Genomic DNA, 21,460 nt, shown 5'->3' with positions numbered 1-21,460 from the left:
CCCAATGCATTCCTATGGGACGCGACTTACGAATTTTTTCGACTTACAAATATGTGTTCGGAACGCTTTAAATTCGTAAGTAGAGGCTCTCTCTCTCTCTCTCTCCCTCCCCCCCCCCTCTCTCTCTCTATATATATATATAGGGTTGTGAGGATTACCATGATAAATGCAAATCAGCAGAGGGATGCGGTCTTCATTTTGCTAGGAAAAATAGCTTTGTCATTGCTCCAGCAATTGCAGCAATAGGGCTGCATGGCAGAGTTGCTCCCAGTGATGACAGAGTTGCTCCCAGTGATTTATTTATTTATTTTGAGGCGAAGTCTCCCATTGGTCTCTCTACCACCGGCTGCAATAATAACCCAAGGTAGGATATGAGACTACTTCCTGAAGTTGCCTTGTTCCTGGGCGTATTCTGCCCAGCGACATTCACAGACCAAGCATGGTGCCACTTAAAGTGGCGACAAGGCCTTTTCTGGTTAAAGAGGGAGAAAGCCCCCCCCCCCGGGTCACCTCATAGGATAAGATGCTGAACATTTTTGAAATCTGTCTGCAGTCTTCGGGAGGTGGAGTCTATGAACCTATGAAATTCGGCAAGGCTGAATTATTCAATCCTGTGTGAATATTAATACTTATTGAAGCAGTGTGTTTCTCCTTGTGGAAGTTGCCAAGAACTACAGACATTTGGTGGTAGCTCCACATGAGAACCATAATACAACTAAGTTGCCCATTCCATAAATAGACCTGACAACTCACCATACCTGTGGCAGCATTGGCCAGGAATGTGTGGTACTTTGGGCCTAAACCTTTTACTTCAGCGTTCCAATCTCTGCATCGAAGGTAATTCGCAATTATTTACAATTGGCACTTGGCTCACCTCTTGGGTCAAAACCCTTTGTCTTAAATTCAGTATCGTGGGAAGAATTTGGGTTTACGCAAAAGCATGAGTTGAATGGAATCTAGGCATTAGTGAAAGAGGATGGAACATCTCATTGAAATTTCCAGCAGCTTATGAATGTGTCCCTTTTTTCAGTCATTATATTGAAAAGCAAACGTGGTCACCCATTTTAGCTAATGTTGATTTCAATACCCGTTTCATCAATATTTTATTGTTTGATTTATTGATTTTACTGTTGTTAAGCCACTTAGAGGTTGTGGTGGGTTTTTGTTTGACATTAAAACAGTATATAAATTTTGTTAAATAAATAAAATAAAATAATTGTGGGTAGGGGCAGTGGATCCATTAAGCAGTTTTATTTGCCCTCAGTGACATTAGCACATTTCTGAATCTTAGCTATGTATATTTCTAATGTGATCCCTGATTTGCTAGGCTTGTTCAAGTGACTATGGTCAGGAAGAAAACCCAATAAAAGAACAGAAAACAGAAAACAGAAAACAGAAAAAAAACAATCAGAAGGAAATATCCTCAGCATGGGGATGGGTTCAGGAAATAGTTCAATGGACTCTTTTGCCCCAAACTACTGTGGTACTTTACTTGTCTGAAATAAAACTGGTGAAAATGTGACCCAGTCCTGATAAAATTCAATTCTGTCTCCATATGGAAAAATAAATGGTTATGTACTATGCTATGCTGAAGGTTTCCATGTGTTTGGTGGTATTTTTTTTTTAAGTTTCCAAAGGCCTGTGTTTAACTCTCTTTTTTTGGTCTTGGAAGAAATTGATACTTGTTGTTCTCCACCCTTGCTGTGAAAATTCACAACTACCGCAGCACAAACGTAAGAATTATAGACCACTGGTCATATGCTTTAAAAAAGCATAGTCTTTTGAATGAAACTATCACAGGCCCCTTCAGATTACAGGTTTATTCTATTTATGGTATCATTTTAAAAATTACAGTAATTCGTTTAATCAGTGGTTAGCTGCATTCTGCCTGCTTTTAAAGTGCAACACATTGTATGGATTTTTGTATCTTTTAAGGGCTGTTGTTTTTAAGTCTTTCTCAGTATCCTGTACCTTACCAGCCAGTGACTTATTGACACTGTACAGACTTTCATATTTCTCATCATAATTCTTTTAAGAAACAAAACAAGTAGGAAGCAAATATGGCAGGCATGGCCAAAGCCATGATGGGAGTTGTAGTCCAGAAACAGCTGGAGGGCCAAAGATTCCCCACACCTGATGTATGCACACACATAAATATGGTGGTGACAACAGGCTCTAGGTAGATTGAACCAGAGCCAGGAGCCCTAGATATGAAGCACGAATATTCTTCCCGTGTGCAGGACGCCATTTTGTTTCAGTGGACATGATTCACAAAGTAAGAGTGGTTGGAGCTGTTTCCCTTTTTATAGCCTCAGTTTCTGCCACTTGGAATCTACCTCCACAATTGTGGAGCCTTGAGTAAGTGGGACTCTAGTCACATTAGATCGGGTGACAGACAGAATTTCTGGTAACAGGATTTCCCTCTCTCTTTCTCAAGGAATGAGAATGAGTCAAAGGTTTAATTTTTTGAATACCAGGATCTTAAATCAGTTTCACTCAATCTGACAAGGCCTCCCCTTTATTTTTATTTTTTAAAGAAGAAATGCATTGCACTTTATTTCCTGCCAAGACAGGAAGGCAGTGCTGCTAAAGGGTACTGACTATGAAATTACATGTATGAGCATATCTTAAAAATGGGAATAAAACTGTCTTCCAATGAAGCAGAATAATTTGATAGTGACTCTCCATGCTCGGAAACTGCAAGATGCAATTTTACATTGCTTCCAGTATAAGTGCCGTTTGAGCTGTCATGCAGAAATAGCTTTCTGTTTTTTTTTCTTCTCCTTCCCCTCCTTGAAAATGGGTTTTCCTTTCATCATTCAGGAATGTGTGCCTGTCGCTCTCCATTGCCATCAATACAGGGAGCAGTGATTGTTCTTGGAGCAGGCGACACTGCTTTTGACTGTGCAACGTCAGCCTTGCGCTGTGGAGCTCGTCGCGTATTTGTGGTGTTCAGGAAAGGATTTACCAATATACGGGCTGTCCCTGAGGAGGTAAGTTTTCCCAAAATTGAAACTAATAGGAAATACATTAAGGTATGAAACACTGGGGAGGGTTACTGCCACATTCCCCTAACATTAAAACATGGGCAATTGGAGCCAGCTGGCTTGGGAGTTGATCAGAGAACTGGGGGTGAGGGGAGCAGCCATTTCCCAATGGGCCATTCGTTACACTGAAAATTTGACTCCGCGCCCCCAACAATTTACTTTCTTTCATCCAAGGGGATAAAATACTGAGGTCTATACCCCTCCCCTCCATGCCCATGGTAGGACAGGGGAAAAAATAGCATTGGAAAGGAGAAACTTTGAGCAACATGGTGGCTAGCAAGCAAAGGACAAGATAGTTCTTCCCCTACTCCCTGCCTATCATTTGCTCCCTACTGCTTTTGTTTGAAAACAAATACATCAACAGAAAGCCAGAGACTTATCCACACTTCCTTTTGTCCCTCTACTTTCCCCTGGGAAAAAACTGCTCTTTAGTGCTCAGTCGAAACAATTCAGGTTTTCTCCAGATTTATGTTTGCTTTGATTTAGAGCTAAAGATCTAGTTTTCCCTGGGAAAGGAGCAGAGCAATGGGGAAATCATTTGGACCCGTGTCTAGAAAGCTCAGGTCAAGCAGAAAAGCGCTCGGACCCATGCTTTCTAGGCACGGGACAAGCAGAGGCGTAGACAAGCCCAGAGGCAGCTTCTCTCATGTGGTGCTATCCCTTTAAGAAGTTTGTTACTTATTGTTATGTTTTGGAGGGAAGACCCCTCTGGGAGGTTAATGGAGGAGGCTGGAACCTCAGCCAGAGGCAGCAGGCAGGTGGGTGTTTGTGTGTGAGGCAGCCAGCATAGAATAGGCCCACAATAAAACAAATACTAATTCTACTCTCTGATTGTAAAAATAAACGAAACATTACATTGATATCTGCCTTTACTGGTGCATCTGGGAGAACATCACATACCATTCGTGAAAATGAGTTACAGTTGCATGAATTTGAATGTCCTCGGTGAGTGTCCTTTAACCAGGAAAGACATCCTCCATGGGCCCTCTGTCAGTGCATCTACCTCCATATCACTAATTGCTTGCTGCTCTTATTATTCTACCTGTTTGCTTGCTTGGCAGATAGTTATGACATTTCCTCCTCCTTCTCACCACCCCTGTTATCAGGCCCAGGGTGAGAGACAGGTGAACATGCTGAAGAGGAGAAGGAGGTCCATCAGGCTTTCGTCAGACATGCCAATCTTTGGCACCAGCCCTGAGAGTGTGTCAATTAATGTGTCTCTTGTGCCTCCTTTTGAACCTAGCGCTGTTGAGCTGGTGGATTCTTCACGGACTCTTGGAGCCCTGGCACATGCCCAACCTCAAGCCCTTTAGAGTTGGCCATGAAATACAGAAACAAGTGCATGCAAGACGGGTTCTTTATTCGCAGCATGTTTCTGCCAACTGTGAGGAGAGTTTTCTATCGTAAGAAAACCTTCATGTAACTTAAAATTATACAAGTGTGGAAATATTTCCCCTCAGGAAGACATTGAGATATAATAAACCTGTCTCACACCTGGTGGTTTTTGCCGCCTCATAACACTGTGCCAGCCACTTGGAAATAATATATTGCTATGAGGTGTTGACTGTGGTCTTCTTGGGAACTCTATGATGTTCCTAAGTTTATACTGACTCAGACAATCTAGCCTAGTCTTGCTTTCTCTAACTGGCACCTCTTCATGGAACCAACCATGACAGAGAGAAATGTAAAGTACTACCCTTGGGCAAAATAAAAATGAAAATGAAAGGCACAAATACAGGTTGGGTGACACCTGGCTTGAGAGCAGTACATGTGAAAAGGATCTAGGAGTCTTGGTAGACCACAAACTTGACATGAGTCAACAGTGTGATGCAGCAGCTAAAAAAGCCAATGCAATTCTGAGCTGCATCAATAGGAGTATAGCATCTAGATCAAGGGAAGTAATAGTACCACTGTTTTCCGCTCTGGTCATACTGTGTCCAGTTCTGGGCTCCACAGTTCAAGAAGGATATTGACAAGCTGGAACGTGTCCAGAGGAGGGCAACCAAAATGCTCAAAGGCCTGGAAACAGTGCCTTATGAGGAACGGCTTAGGGAGCTGGGTATGTTTAGCCTGGAAAAGAGAAGGTTAAGGGGTGATATGATAGCCATGTTCAAATATATAAAAAGGATGTCATATAGAAGAGGATGAAAGGTTGTTTTCTGCTGCTCCAGAGAAGCGGACACGGAGCAATGGATTCAAGCTACAAGAAAGAAGATTCCACCTAAACATTAGGAAGAACTTCCTGACAGTAAGAGCTGCTCGACAGTGGAATTTGCTGCCAAGGAGTGTGGTGGAGTCTCTTTCTTTGGAGGTCTTTAAGCGGAGGCTTGACAGCTGTGACGACCCTGGTCCCACTCTGCCTTACTATCACTGCGACACAGGAATCCAGAGGGGAAAACACCCACCCTCTGGTCCTGCCGCCTCAAAAATAAACCCCTTTTACTAATGGGTTTCTAAGTAAGGAGAGCCTTCCAGCCTGCGTGACCTGGTACCTTAAGAAACTCTAGGCTGTCCCCCAGGAATAACCTCTTGCCTCCAGTAAAGGGTCTCCCTCAGTTGGATTCCCCCACTGTAGAAGTTTGCCCTATGCACTCTGGCAACTTCTTGGCACCTCAGGTTACCCTTCTAAGTCTCCTCCGTGTAACTTCAGGACACAAACCACCACCTCCCTGCCTGAGGTGAGTTTTGCCCTCTCTTGAGTCACCACGGCTGTGAGTCCTGGTACCTCGCTGGAAAAATACAGACGGACCTCTTGTTGGCAAAAACAGAGATGAAGTTTTATTGTGTTAAAAACATAAGTGATTCTTTAACGTGTCATTTATTAATTAGCTTTGTTCCAGTTGTACAAAATAAACTCAGTCAAACATTTAACTTTAAATTGTCCTAGCCTCTTCACTGTCTTCTAACAAGCCACCACATAACACCACACCCCACCTTCCTCCCTCTCCCTCCTAACTGACCAAACCGACTCTCCCTCCTTTTTTAAAACCGGGCACAGTCCCGCCCCCATCAGAGTTCTATGCCAGTCAGGCTGGAGGTGGGTTAACTCTTTGCCAGCCGGGCAGGAATAAACATTTTAAAAGTGCTTCAATTTGTCACATATCTCCCCCCACCACAAAGACATTGTGTCGGCTTGCTCTTAATTAACTAGAGCAATGCCAAAGCAATGGGCTTGGGGTTAAAAATACATCAATGCATTCTATAACATCCATACTACAAAGTCAACTAAATTCACATCTCATAAACTTGTACACAGATAAATCATGTTTGGCATGTGTTAGATTATAACTCCTTAGCACAAATGTCTTGCTAGGGTTCCCACCATTTCATATAATAATTTGCACCATTCTATACCTCTCAAAAATACCTGGATAAAGCGTCCGCTATGATGTTTTCCTTCCCACTTATGTGCTTGACATCAAATGTGTAATCCTGTAACTGCATGCTCCACCTGATTAACTTGCTGTTGTTACCCTTCATTTGGTTTAGCCATTTCAGCGGTGAGTGATCGGTATATAGGGTAAACTTTCGGCCCCACAGGTAAGGCTTCAGTTTACCTACGGACCACAAAATCGCTAGGCATTCGAGTTCTATGGTAGAGAGGTGCTTTTCCCTCTCCAATAGCTTCCGGCTGATATATAACACCGGGTGTAAAAACCCTCCTTCTCCCTCCTGTGCCAGTACTGCACCTAAACCAACACCTGATGCGTCCGTCATTAAATTAAAAGGGCAAAAGAAATCAGGTGCTTTTAAAATGGGCTCTGTCATCAGAGCAGCCTTTAAAAGTTCAAAAGCTTGTTGACACTGTGTGGTCCAGATAATCTTGTCCGGGAGACTTTTCTTCGTGCAGTCACTCAACACAGCCGCGTGAGTGCTGAACTGGGGAATAAAACGCCTATAATAACCTATAGCTCCTATAAAGGCACGCACCTGCTTCTTAGTTTTGGGAGCCGGCCAGCTTCTGATGGCTTCCACTTTGTTAGTATCTGGCCTGATCACTCCCCCTCCGAGAACATGGCCTAAATATTTTACCTGTCTTTTCCCCATCTGGCACTTAGCCGCTTTTACTGTTAAACCTGCCGCTTTTATCCTCTGGAAGACCACACTTAGGTGTTGTAAGTGATCTCTCCACGATGGGCTAAATACCGCTATGTCGTCAATGTAAGCAAGGGCGAACGTTTGCAGACCCCTTAGCATCCTATCGATGAGTCGCTGGAACGTGGCTGCCGCGTTCTTTAATCCAAAAGGCAACACTTTAAATTCAAACAACCCATCTCTAGTGATGAAAGCGGTTTTGGGCTTGTCTAAGGGATCCATTTCCACTTGCCAGTACCCTTTTGTTAAGTCAAGTGTAGATATATAATTCGCTTTTCCTATGGTCTCAACCAAGTCGTCCACCCGTGGCATGGGGTAAACGTCCGGCACGGTCACCTGGTTCAACTTTCTGAAGTCTACACAGGGACGAAAGGTATTGTCTGGCTTCCTGACCAAGAGCAGGGGCGATGACCAGGGGCTGTAAGAGGGCTCAATCAATCCCAGTGCAAGCATCTCCCTGATCTCTGAAGAGACCAAGTCGGCGTGCTCTCCCGTCACCCTGTAAGGGGGGGTAGCTATGGGTTTTGCTTCCCCCGTATCTATTTTATGAGTTGCTAGGCTGGTCCTCCCTGGGATGTTTGAGAAGATCTGGGCAAACTGAGCGAGGACTATTTTTAACTGCTCCTTTTGCTCTGGGGTCAGACTTTCATCGAATGACACTTCTGCTAGAGTTGTGCCCTTACTCAGCTCTCCCCACCCAGTTAAATGAATTCCTTGTGTCATCTTCCCCTTTACTTGTAACACCAACTTATTTCTGTCAAAATAAGGCTTAAGTAAATTTACATGAAAGTTTTTACATCGGTTCCCTTCCCCATCTAACTCTACCAAATAGTTCACCGCAGAAATCCTCTCGACCACTTTGAAGGGACCGTCCCACGACATCTCCAACTTCTTTCGACGTCTTGTTCTTAACACGAGCACACTGTCACCGGGCTGAAAAGATCTGTCTCTTGCGTGTGCATCATACCACTGCTTCTGTCGACGCTGTGCCTGCTGCAAGTTGTGAGCAGCTTGCTCCCGTAGCTCTTGAAGGTCGCTCTGCAGCTCCTGTAGATACGTCACAACATCAGGGCTGTCGATCTGCTCCTCCCCTGACCACGCTGCTTTCATCAAGTCTAGGGGTCCTCGTGGCTGTCGACCAAATAGGAGTTCAAAAGGACTGAACCCTGTGCTCTCCTGCGGCACTTCGCGATAACCAAATAGGAAGTGTTGCAGCCTCTCATCCCAGTCGTTAGGATGATTGATGGAATAGGTTTTTAGCATCCGGCTCAGGGTCGAATTAAATTTCTCCGTCAAGCCATTCGACTGTGGATGATAAGCCGTAGTTTTAACATGCTTAATTCCACAAAGAGTTAAAAGCTCTTCCATGGTCTTGGACGTGAAGGATGTCCCTAAATCTGTTATAATTTCCTTGGGGAATCCCAGCCTTAAGAACACCGACATGAGGGCTTTTGCTACAGTCTTTGAGTCAATGTCCTTTAGAGGTATTGCTTCTGGATAGCGCGTAGCATAATCCACTAGGCATAAAATAAATTTATTCCCCCTTTTCGTAACTCTGGAGATAGGCCCGAGGATGTCCACTCCTACTCTGGAAAAGGGCTCAGTAATTACGGGAATAGACTGTAACAAGCCTCGCGTTTTGTCCGCTCTTTTGCCTGCTTTTTGGCAGATCACACAGGACTTGCAATACTCTTTGATGTCTTTGCCCATCCCAGGCCAGTAAAATCTTGCTTGGATTCTATCACTAGTCTTTCTAATGCCTAGATGCGCTGCTGAGGGTGCGTCGTGTGCCATTTGTAGCACTTGCAACCGGTAAGTTCTTGGCAACACTAACTGTTTCTTCCTTTCCCAAACAGCAGCAGTTTTCCTCCTCCTAGAAATTCTATACAATCTTCCCTCAATGGTGGTAAATAAGCAGGGGTTCCCCACAGTTACTTCTGCAGTAGGACTTTGTGCTTTACCCCACAGCTCTTTTATAGTTTCATCCTCTTTTTGATCACTCAAGAATTGGGCACCGTGCTCCTGGACCACTGGCACGCTAATCAGCCCTTCATCCTCACCAGGCTCTATGGGTGACTCTATAACTGCAGGAGGATTACTCTCAGTGACTTGAGACTGTGACCTAGTTATCACTTGAATACGGTGCTTCTGACTAGCTAGGTCATTCCCTATTAAAAAGGGTACCTCCAATTCATTTAGGATTCCTACTCTCCATTTGCCACAAAATCCTTTGTAGGTAATATCAACTTCAGCTAATGGTACTTCAAAATGTGGGCCCCATATGCCTTTTAAACTATAGGACTGACCCTTGAGGTACTGCTCCTTTGGAACAAATTGTGATTTGACAAGTGAGACTTCTGCTCCTGTGTCCCTCAAACCTAAACAAGACTGACCATTTAATTCAATTGGCTCCATGTAATCTTGGTTGCATTCCTGCTCAGCCCTCCAGACCTGTAATACCTTAGAAGTAGTCTCAACTGGACTGTCCGCTTTCGCTGAGCCTTCTGTCTGAGGCGAGCTATTTTCCTGAGACTGCATTACCAGTTTTACTTGTTTAGCTGCAGAAGGTGTAGTTTGCGACTTAACCAGCAGGGGGCACCTGGCACGTACATGGCCCTCACGATTACAGAAAAAACAAGTGATTTTCTTAGACCCTGTCTTGTCAGAAACTGATTCCCTGACAGGAAAATTTTCTTGCCTGTCTTTATTTTCTCTGTTTCTCCATGGATTACCCTTCTGTGAGTGTTTTGGGAATGCTATTTCATTGAAATCTCCTTGTAGTTCGTCTAAGACCTCAGCAACCTGTGCCACAGTTTTCAGTTTTTTATCCCTCAAGAACCAACGTAAATTGCTAGGGATTTGCTTAAAAAATTGTTCTAAACAAATTAATTGTTTTAACTCATCAAAGTCCTTCACTCCACTCCCTTGAATCCATCTGTCAAGTAATTTATCTAAGCGGCTAGCTAGTTGGGCATAAGTCTCTTTATGTTCCTTTTTTGCCTCACGAAAAGCCTTTCTGCTTTGTTCAGCCGTGAGTCCACATCGAACCCTGACCCTTTGCTTAAATACTTGGTAACTTGACAGCTCTTCTTCCCTCAGGTCAGCATAAATTTCACTTAGTATCCCACAAATTTGAGGTCTTAAATAAAGCATCCAGTTCTCCTCAGGTATTTGAAATTCCACACAAACGCGTTCGAAGGTAAATAGAAACGATTCGACATTATCGTCTTTTCCAAATTTGGGGAACCTTTTTAAATTAATTGCGATACTATCATTGTTAACTGGACTCCGAGTTAATTCTGATCTCAAACGTATCTCTTCAAGCTTCATTCTGTCCTGTTCTAATTGTACCCTTAACCTCTCTGACTGCATTCTCTCCTCAGCTTCAATTCTAGCTTTTTCCCTCTCACTTTCAGCTTCAATCCTAGCTCTTTCTCTCTCACTTTCAATTCTAGCTTTTTCCCTCTCACTTTCAGCTTCAATTCGGGCCATCTCAATTCGTAGTTTCATCAGTTCTACCTCAGAACCTGGGCTTCCCTCAGCCCCTTCCGTTCTTTCATCTCCTTTTGCCTCTCTGGGTTTTCTTACGTGAGTCATTTTCCTCACAGGAAAATCCTGACAGACTCAAACCAAACTAGGCGCGTGAGCTTTGAATTTCGATCACGACGCTGCCACCAAAAATGTGACGACCCTGGTCCCACTCTGCCTTACTATCACTGCGACACAGGAATCCAGAGGGGAAAACACCCACCCTCTGGTCCTGCCGCCTCAAAAATAAACCCCTTTTACTAATGGGTTTCTAAGTAAGGAGAGCCTTCCAGCCTGCGTGACCTGGTACCTTAAGAAACTCTAGGCTGTCCCCCAGGAATAACCTCTTGCCTCCAGTAAAGGGTCTCCCTCAGTTGGATTCCCCCACTGTAGAAGTTTGCCCTATGCACTCTGGCAACTTCTTGGCACCTCAGGTTACCCTTCTAAGTCTCCTCCGTGTAACTTCAGGACACAAACCACCACCTCCCTGCCTGAGGTGAGTTTTGCCCTCTCTTGAGTCACCACGGCTGTGAGTCCTGGTACCTCGCTGGAAAAATACAGACGGACCTCTTGTTGGCAAAAACAGAGATGAAGTTTTATTGTGTTAAAAACATAAGTGATTCTTTAACGTGTCATTTATTAATTAGCTTTGTTCCAGTTGTACAAAATAAACTCAGTCAAACATTTAACTTTAAGTTGTCCTAGCCTCTTCACTGTCTTCTAACAAGCCACCACATAACACCACACCCCACCTTCCTCCCTCTCCCTCCTAACTGACCAAACCGACTCTCCCTCCTTTTTTAAAACCGGGCACAGTCCCGCCCCCATCAGAGTTCTATGCCAGTCAGGCTGGAGGTGGGTTAACTCTTTGCCAGCCGGGCAGGAATAAACATTTTAAAAGTGCTTCAATTTGTCACAACAGCCATCTATCAGGAATGCTTTGATGGTGTTTCCTGCTTGGCAAGGGGTTGGACTGGATGACCCTCGTGGTCTCTTCCAACTCTATGATTCTATGATTCTAACCCTCCTACTCGATATCCTTTACCCAGAGATGCCAACAGTTGAATGCCAGACTTTTAAAACAAGACACATGGGCTCTGTGCAGACCCTGTGCACAGCTTGTCTGAGGCCTGGGGCAGGAATTCCCAGTCAGCTAAGAGGCATGGGGCATTATTGGCATGACAGCACAAGTCCACCAGGCCCCTGAGGAGGCTCTCTGGCCGGCTTAGCCTTCCAAAGCCTGGGGCAAGTGTATCAGGCTGCCCCTTGCACTCTGCACAGGCCTGGCTCTATGTATGGGCTGCTCTGTGCCTCAGGCTTTCTATGCAAAACTCCCAGGATCAATCCTCACCATTTCCAAGTAAGAGCTGGGAGATAGCACTGGAAAGCTCCTGCCAGCCAATGTAGACAGTACTGAGCTATATAGACCAATTATCTGAATCAGTATAAGGCATCTTCCTATGTTCCTATGATCTCTATTGCATACCCTCCGTTTCTCCAATGAAATAGGGACGTCCTATTCCATAACAACCACAACAATTTTAGTATTTATACCCCACCCATCTGGGCTGCTTCCGACATATATAAAAACATGACGAAACATTAAACAACTTCCCTATACAGAGCTGCCTTCAGATGTCTTCAAAAGGCTGTAGAGTTAGTTATCTCATTGGCTCGGGGGTCGCATAGCTCCATACTCTCCAACACTTCGCTGAGGAAACTAGGGTCATCCTAAGGAAAAGCAGGACATTCTTGGGATCAAATCAGAAGCCACAACAGCTTCTGTAAATTCAGAACTCTCTCTGGAAAACAGGGATAGTTGGAGAGGTTGCTACTGTTATTTATTAAAAATATATGATGTCATTTGAAAGTTCCAGTTACCGGTACATGATTTATAGACATGCAGTTTAGCTCTTGGTGGTACTTTGTAATTCCAGTTGAGACTGCAAAAAATTTATACAGAGAGAGAGAGAGAGAGATAATTTTGGGTGTTTACTTCAGTTTTCCAAATCTATTTTTGTTGTTTAGTCGTTTAGTCGTGTCCGACTCTTTGTGACCCCATGGACCATAGCACGCCAGGCACTCCTGTCTTCCACTGCCTCCCACAGTTTGGTCAAACTCATGTTCGTAACTTCGAGAACACTGTCCAACCATCTTGTCCTCTGTCGTCCCCTTCTCCTAGTGCCCTCACATCAGGGTCTTTTCCAAGGATTCTTCTCTTCTCATGAGGTGCCCAAAGTATTGGAGCCTCAACTTCACGATCTGTCCTTCCAGTGAGCACTCGGGGCTGATTTCCTTCAGAATGGATAGGTTTGATCTTCTACCAGTCCATGGGACTCTCAAGAGTCTCCTCCAGCACCATAATTCAAAAGCATCAATTCTTCGGCGATCAGCCTTCTTTATGGTCCAGCTCCCACTTCCATACATCACTACTGGGAAAACCATAGCTTTAATGATACGGACCTTTGTCGGCAAGGTGATGTCTCTGCTTTTTAAGATGCTGTCTAGGTTTGTCATTGCTTTTCTCCCAAGAAGCAGGCGTCTTTTAATTTCGTGACTGCTCTATAAATTATAACTATCCAGTTGCACTGTACTGATTACCCTACTCCATTCTAGGTTGCATTCAAATGATCATGTGAGGGACGAGGGATACAGGGAAGTCCCTCCCATCTTAAGTTCCAGCCCATCCCCAAGCGCGGGAGAGAGTAAGGAGAGCTCTGCCTCCAGCGGAGAGTCAGGAAGTGGTGTCCGAGGCTCAGGCAAGGTTGTGGAGCCCAGGCCGCAGGTGGGACAGGAAGTAAGACGCACAGGGGGGAGGCCAATTCCCCCAACTCCCGAATTGCGACGCAAACGTAGGGGGAAGAGGTTGGGTCTGCCAAAGCTGTGGTGCTGGAAGAAAACGCGCCAATCGCCATTCGGGAGTTCAGACACCTCACCTTAAGGATGCATTTTTACTGCTCTGAACACTGTAAATAATCAGCACTTAATAAAAACCTTAAAAGACCATGCTGGAGTCGTTACTCTAGAGTAGCCATACCAGGCCCTCTGACAGCAACTCCCGAATCTTTTTTTTGGCTACTTTGGAGTGCAGCGATGAGCGCTCAAGAGGCTGAGCATTGGAGGCTGGAGGCCGAAGCAGCGAAGCAGGAGCTGCAGAACCTCACAGCGCACGCACAGCAGCAATTGCATGCCGCTCAGGAGGAAGCGCGAGGGGCGCAGGAGGAGCTGAACAAGCTGGTGGACCAGGTGAGGACAAAAGAGGAGACTGAGAAACAGCTAAGGGTGATGGTTTTGGACCTACAGAAGAAGTTGGAAGAGGAGAAAGCCGCTAGAGGTGGGGGGGTGCCCCAGCCGCAGCTAGTCCAAGTGAGAAGGGGACAGAGCCTAGTCACCAAGTTTAGCGGCGACCCTAGGGAGTACCTAGGATTCGAGACAGAAATAAATTATGCGCTGGAATTGCATGCAGCAGAATTCCCAGATGACGCGCACAGAGTCTCCTTTATCATAGAGCATTTGACGGGGGCCGCCCGAGAATGGGTAAGACCGCTCATCGCGCAAAAAAATCCTTGCATGAAGAACGCAAAATTATTTCTAGAAGCTTTAAAAATAATGTACGCTAGTGACAGTGAAATGGAGGCCACTAAAGAGGAGCTTCATAACTTAACACAAGGAAAATCGACAGTTAGGGACTACTGGGCGAGATTCACCATGCTGGTGCACAAACTGGGGTGGGATCTGCAAAGTGAGCCAGTGAAATCAGACTTCTACATGGGTTTGCACGCAGACGTTAAGGATGAGCTGGCAAGAGGTCCCAAACCGCGAACTATGGATGAGTTAAGCAAAGCGGCGCTAGCGGTGGGGGTGAGACAGGAATCCAGATGGAATGACAAACAAGCGACGCGCGCAGCAAAACCTTGGTTCCCGCGCTCCCAGGACAGACCACATCACCAAACCCCACCCCAGGGCCCGCCCCCACACCCGCCCAGGCCAAGCCCAGAGCCGGAACCGATGGAGATCGGAGGAGCGCGCGCGCGGGCTTTTCAAACCCCGGCGGCGCCAAGACGCAAGGAGGGAAGAGGCGGGAATTGCTTTCTCTGCAACTCCCCCAGGCATCGCGTCAGAGACTGCCCTCATCGCAGAGAGTGGCAAGGAAAGGCGGGAACGGTTGTACCTTCCCCAGCTGACGCAGCACCACAGCAGGGAAACGAGACAGCCTGGCTGCAGGAGACAAGGGGGAGCGGCCAGGCACAGTCAGCAGACAACAGCCCCCGCCCGCCCACCCGCACAGAGAGGAGCACAGCCAGCCCACCCCTCCCAGAGCAGGAGTGGTTCTAGAAGTCACGCTCACGCTCCCAAATGGCTATCCCCTGACAGTCCTCGCCTTAATTGACAGTGGTGCCTCAGCCAACTTCTTCTCGAGAAACTTTGCGGAAGAGCACCAGATCCAACTTCTGCAGCTGGATTTTCCCCTGCACGTGGCCACCATTGACGGCAGAGAGCTGCTGGGAGGGGCCATCACGCATCAACCCCCCCCCCATGAGAATGACGGTGGGAAGGCACTCAGAGACACTGGCTTTCAACGTCACAACCATCTCAGACCCCCCCCCATCGTCTTGGGCATGAGCTGGCTGACGCGCCACGACCCCTCCATAAGTTGGCACCAGAGATGCATCACTTTTGGATCGGACTTTTGTCTGGAACATTGCATGCAGCACCAACCAGGGGAGGGGCCTCCGATAGCCACGGTGGCCACCATGCACGTCAAGGGGGGTGAGGCAATACCCAAGCCGTACTGGGACCTGCAGGAGGTCTTCAGCGAAGCGGAGTCCGACCACCTACCCCCACACAGGCCTTTTGACTGCCAGATCAACCTGGTGCCAGGGGCAACTATACCCCCAGCCAAGCTGTACGCCATGTCAGATCAGGAACTGGAGGATCTGCGCGCTTTCATCGACAAGAACCTCAAGCGGGGGTTCATCAGAGAAAGCAAGGCAGCAGGGGGCAGCCCGGTCTTCTGGGTGGACAAGAAAGACACGCAACAGCGCCGTCTGGTGGTGGATTTTAGACGGCTGAATTCGGTGACAGAGCCAATGGCTTTCCCCATGCCCAGAGTGGATGATCTCCTGACAGCGGCACGCAGGGGCAAGATCTTCACCAAGCTCGACCTAAGAGGGGCGTACAACTTGATTAGGATCCGGGAGGGTGATGAATGGAAAACCACGATGTTCACGCCTCTGGGCTCTTTTGAATATCTGGTGATGCCCTTCGGGTTGCAAGGGGGCTCAGCATGCTTCCAGGCCTTCATGCACCACGTCCTGGGGTCCCTCCTCTTCAAGAACTGCTTGGTCTTTCTGGATGACATCCTTATCTACTCCAATGACCCAGTGCAGCATGTGAAGGATGTCAGGGAGGTGTTGCAGCGCCTGAAGGACAACCACCTGTATGTGAAGCTGGAGAAGTGCAAGTTTCACACCAAAGAAGTGGACTTCCTAGGCTACAAGCTGTCAGACAAGGGGCTGGCGATGGACAAGGACAAGGTGCAGGCCATCCTGGACTGGCACAGCCCCAGGACGCGCAAAGATGCCCAACGCCTACTAGGCTTCGCGAACTTCTACAGGAAGTTCATCAAGAACTTCTCTCGCGTCACGGCTCCTATCACCGACTGCCTGAGAGGCAAGCAGAAGTTCCGGTGGACACCAGAGGCGCAAGCAGCGTTCGAAAGCCTCAAGAGGGTATTCGCTTCAGACCAGCACCTGTTCCACGTGGTGCAGGATGCGCCCCTACGCCTGGAGACAGATGCTTCGGACAAGGCTCTGGGAGCGATTCTGTTGCAACTGGACGCCAACAGAGAGTGGAGACCCTGTGCCTTCTTCTCCAGGAAGCTGACCCAGCCGGAACGCAACTACACAGTGTTTGACAGGGAACTTCTCGCGATCCACGCTGCGTTCCAGCACTGGCGACACTTCCTGGTGGGCGCCAAGCACCCCATCCAGGTGTGCACAGACCACAAGAACCTGGAGTTCTGGAGAACTGCCAGGGTGCTCAACCAGCAGCAGATACGGTGGGCAGAGTTCTTCTCGAACTTCAACTTCTCCATCCACTACATCCCGGGAGAGCAGAATGTCAGGGCGGATGCCCTCTCCCGCAAGCCAGAGTACATGGAGGAGGAGTTGCCACCGGCACCCAGGCATATTTTCCCCCCATCAGCATGGTCCTGCGGAGCAACAGTGGTGAGCGAGGCAGAACTCACAGCACTGACAGCAGCTGATGAATTTGCCACCCGCATCTTCAGAGAACTGAGAGGGGGGGGAGCAGGCCAAAGACTTTGAGGAAAGGAGGGGTTTGCTTTTTTACAAGGGAGCCCTGTACCTGCCAACCAAACAGCTGAGAGGTAAGGCCCTCAAGCAGATGCACGACAACCCAACGGCGGGTCATTTTGGAAGGGACAAAACCACTCACCTAGTCATGAGACACTTCTGGTGGCCAGGGGTGCGGGAGGATGTTCGGGATTATGTAAGGGGATGTGACACCTGCCAGCGAGCAAAGGTGGTCAGAGCGCCACCAGCTGGTTTGCTGGAGCCCTTAGCCACACCGCACAGGCCGTGGGAAGTAGTGTCCATGGACTTCATCACAGACCTGCCGTCGTCCAGGGGCAAGACCGCAGTGTTGGTGGTGGTGGACCTCATGTCCAAAATGTGCCATTTTATACCGTGTGCCAGGGCGGTCTCGGCAGAAGAGACGGCCAAACTGTTTGTTGACCACGTATTCAGACTGCATGGATTGCCTTTAAGGGTTATTTCGGATCGTGGCCGCCAATTTGTTTCCAGGTTCTGGAGGCGGCTCATGAACCTCCTGCAGGTGGAGGTCAGCTTGTCGACGGCTAGGCACCCGCAAACCAATGGACAGGCGGAGCGGGTCAACGCCATTCTGCAGCAGTACCTGAGATGTTACGTCAGCCAGAGGCAAACGGACTGGGTGGATCGCCTGCCACTGGCAGAATTTGCCTACAACAATGCGGTGCACGTCTCCACAGGGGTGTCGCCCTTTAAGGCCAACTATGGGCGCGACCTCAGATCTTTCCCGGAGAGGGAGGGGGAGGAGGAGGAAGAGGGCCCACAGGCAGAGGATTGGGCAGAGGACCTGGAGACGGTGCACCAGCAGCTCAGAGAACACTTGGAGAGGGCCAAGGAAGCGTACAAGAAGGGGGCAGATCGCCACAGGCGACCGGGAGAGGTCATCAGGGTGGGGGACAAGGTTTGGTTATCCTCGGAAGGTCTTCCCACCAGGGGGCGATGCAAGAAGTTAGCACCCAGGAGGCTGGGCCCCTTCACGGTCACGCAACAGGTCAACCCGGTAGCCTTCAGGCTAGCACTGCCGGAGGACATGAGAGTGCACCCAGTGTTTCATAGATCGCTGCTGTCGCCGTACAGGGAAAGTACCAGGTTCAGGGACAGCGATCAGCCTCCAGAGGGAGGGGGGGGAGACGGGAGACGCCCGACAGCTCAATGAGGCAACTGAGATTTTAGACTCAAGGAGAGGGGTGAGAGGACTGGAGTACCTGATAGCATGGGAGGACACTCCGCCGTCCCACAATGAGTGGATACCGGCCACAGAAGTACCTGAGGAATTTTTAGTGGAAGAGTTCCACGCCCTGTTCCCCCACAGGCCCAAGCCCTGGCACATGGAAAGGGAGGGAGAGGGGGAGGGGCAGGAGGAAGGGATAGCAGGCAGCAGCTCTCCATGGAGATGGGAAGCGGAATTTGAGGACACGGAAGAAGAGGTGTGGGTTTCACCGAGGTCAACGACGTCAGAGGCAGGAGAGGACTGGCAGAACATTTTTACTCCCACCAGCTCTGACGCCACTGACTTCTTGGGATTCCCGTCTTCTCAGGGGGAAGGAGAAAGATCGCAGGATTGGGGGGAAATTTTTACACCCACAGGCTCGGATGCCACAGACTTCTTGGGGTTTCACTCGTCCCCAGCAAGCGGAGAGCCACTAGGAAGGGGGGGAGAGGAGCCTGGGAGGGGGATGGATGTGAGGGACGAGGGATACAGGGAAGTCCCTCCCATCTTAAGTTCCAGCCCATCCCCAAGCGCGGGAGAGAGTAAGGAGAGCTCTGCCTCCAGCGGAGAGTCAGGAAGTGGTGTCCGAGGCTCAGGCAAGGTTGTGGAGCCCAGGCCGCAGGTGGGACAGGAAGTAAGACGCACAGGGGGGAGGCCAATTCCCCCAACTCCCGAATTGCGACGCAAACGTAGGGGGAAGAGGTTGGGTCTGCCAAAGCTGTGGTGCTGGAAGAAAACGCGCCAATCGCCATTCGGGAGTTCAGACACCTCACCTTAAGGATGCATTTTTACTGCTCTGAACACTGTAAATAATCAGCACTTAATAAAAACCTTAAAAGACCATGCTGGAGTCGTTACTCTAGAGTAGCCATACCAGGCCCTCTGACAGATCACTTACCACAAGGTGGGAATGTTCTTGTTATTATTATTTTTAAAATGCTTTGCAGAGGAAATCCATGTATCTGAGGTGATGAGAGAATCCCAGCAATGAATTCACCCTGGGGTGGCAAGTCCCCAAATCATGGTCTGCTTGAGTTTCGTTGGCCCATCGCTCCAGTTCACATGTGGCTGTTTGCATGAGCCAGTTCACCTTTGTGACATGACTCTAAATATTGACCTTCTGTTAGAGAAAATGTATGCACAGAGCCACTCCAAACTGTGTGTGATATTTTCAGGCCTTGTCTAACTGGCCACCATAAAAATGAACACCTTTTAGATGTCTGTGAAGAGCAGGCCAGGAATTTTATTTGCATGCGGGAGAGATCCTCAGAAAGAAAGTCTGTGTGTTGAATTCATGTTTGTTTTTGTTTGTTTTTTTAAAATGTTACCAATGCTTCGAGGCACAACTTGATTTGGAACTCAGATCAGAGTTTCAGTAGCCAGCATGCATACACCACACACATATAAAGCTTCTGATTGGCATCTTAATCATTTATTTTATTATGAAAGCTTTTTATTTCAGCTTTAATTATCGCAATGTGTTGGGCTTGCTTTGTTGTAATTTATGTGCCACATACCACGGATTATTGCATAATTCACACTAATGAGACATCAGATATGCCCCAGTTACAAAATATATGCAGAAATAGCCCCCACTCTTCAGGGACAGATGTAGATTGTAGAGACCTAACGGTTGTGCAAGGTGACTAGTGGGGAATCATCTAGAACAGAAAGTAATTTTTCATGCTACATAATTTATGTTCTGGAGATTTTTTTGTCAGAGTAATAATTTTAGAGAGATTATTTTGAACAAATGTAATAAATACACTTATTTATTCTTAGCACAACTCTGATGGTAGTTCCCTGTTGTTGTTTTTTGCTGGGGTGTAAATATTGTTTGCAGATTTTTTTTCCTCCCTAAAACAGAGGTAGCAAACTAGTGGCCTTCTATATACAGTGGTACCTCGGTTTAAGTACGCAATTGGTTCCAGAAGTCTGTACTTAACCTGAAGTGTACTTAACTGGAAGTGAACTTTCCCATTGAAAGTAATGGAAAGTGGATTAATCCGTTCCAGACGGTCCACGAAGTACTTAAACTGAAGTGTACTTAACCCGAAATATGAGTGTAATTGGTTCTGGAAGTCCGTACTTAACCTGAAGCGTACTTAACCTGAAGCAAACTTTCCTATTGAAAGTAATGGAAAGTGGATTACAGTGGTACCTCTACTTACGAATTTAATGTGTTCCAAACACACATTTGTAAGTCGAAAAAATTTGCAAGTCTAATCCCATAGGAATGCATTGGGAGAAAAAAATTGTAAGTCGAAGCAACCCTATCTAAAAATTCGTAAGTAGAAAAAATCCTATCTAAACCGCATCCAAGATGGCGGACGGAGCTCCATTTGTAAGTAGAAAAATTCGTTAAACATTAAACATTAAAAAAAAAAAACTTTCCTATACAGGGCTGCCATCAGATGTGTTCTAAAGGTAATTTTCTCCTTGGTTCAGGGGTTGCGTAACTCCACACCCTCCAACATTTATTTGATGAGAATAGGGACATCCTAAGAAAAATGGGACATTCCAGGATCAAATCAGAAACCGGGACTGCCACAATCTTTTTAATCATAAAAGTTAGTAATCTTATCAACTTTAGTGAATACAAATAGAACACATTGAACCCTAAAGGTTTGGCTCTGAGAAAAAGAGTTAAGCTCTTATTTAAATTTCATATCCATTTTACATAATCCTTTCATGAGATGCCCAGTTTTTGGAATTATTTCTACTCCTGCCTTAATGTGAAAACATCTTTGACCAAATTAGCAAGTCAAGCATCTGGTAGCATGGCTAGAAGTTATATTCTTAAATTCTCAAAGAATAGATCCACTCAAAATGGTGGGTGCTATTGAAGCAAGAAGTAAATAATGGAGGTCATTTTGGTGACATTTCAGGAGGTTTGCAGAAGCGTTCTGGGGGTCTAAATTCTGGTGGGCAAAAGTGGGGCAGTGAAACTGGCATTCCTCTTTTGCCTTTTAGTTCTGTCTCCTGTTTTGTAGCACTCTTCCCAGTCTCAGAATAGCACTATGTACATTTTGACATAGTACAGTGGTAACACTGTTTACGAACTTAATCCGTTCCGGAAGTCCGTTCTTAAACTGAAACCGTTCTTAAACCAAGGCGTGATTCCCTAATGAGGTCTCCCACCGCCAGTGCCCTTCCACCGTTCAGCTTCCGTTTGTAGACTGAGGTAAAGTTTGCTAACTGGAACACTACTTCCGGTTTCGCAGAGT

The 21,460-nt window shown here is 47.0% G+C and overlaps 1 protein-coding gene across 7 annotated transcripts in view; it reads left to right on the top strand.

Moving 5' to 3' along the window:
* Positions 1 to 21,460, top strand: part of DPYD (dihydropyrimidine dehydrogenase) — a 504,044-nt gene that overhangs the window by 243,734 nt on the left and 238,850 nt on the right. For 6 of the 7 annotated variants that reach the window (XR_009557876.1, XM_035123777.2, XM_035123779.2 and 3 more), the window contains one exon: positions 2,824 to 2,993. The exons of the other annotated variant lie outside the window; for it this stretch is intronic. Coding sequence is in view for 5 of the 6 variants with exons in the window: in XM_035123777.2 (XP_034979668.2) it covers positions 2,824 to 2,993 (170 nt within the window). In the remaining variant the exon portion in view is untranslated. The remainder of the gene's footprint in view (positions 1 to 2,823; positions 2,994 to 21,460) is intronic. 7 annotated transcript variants of the gene reach the window in all.

Source organism: Zootoca vivipara, chromosome 7, assembly GCF_963506605.1.
Source record: "Zootoca vivipara chromosome 7, rZooViv1.1, whole genome shotgun sequence".
NCBI classification, from domain to species: Eukaryota; Metazoa; Chordata; class Lepidosauria; order Squamata; family Lacertidae; genus Zootoca; species Zootoca vivipara.
The sequence above is the reverse complement of the archived record's forward strand: the minus strand, read 5'-3'. Positions and strand labels throughout refer to the sequence as shown.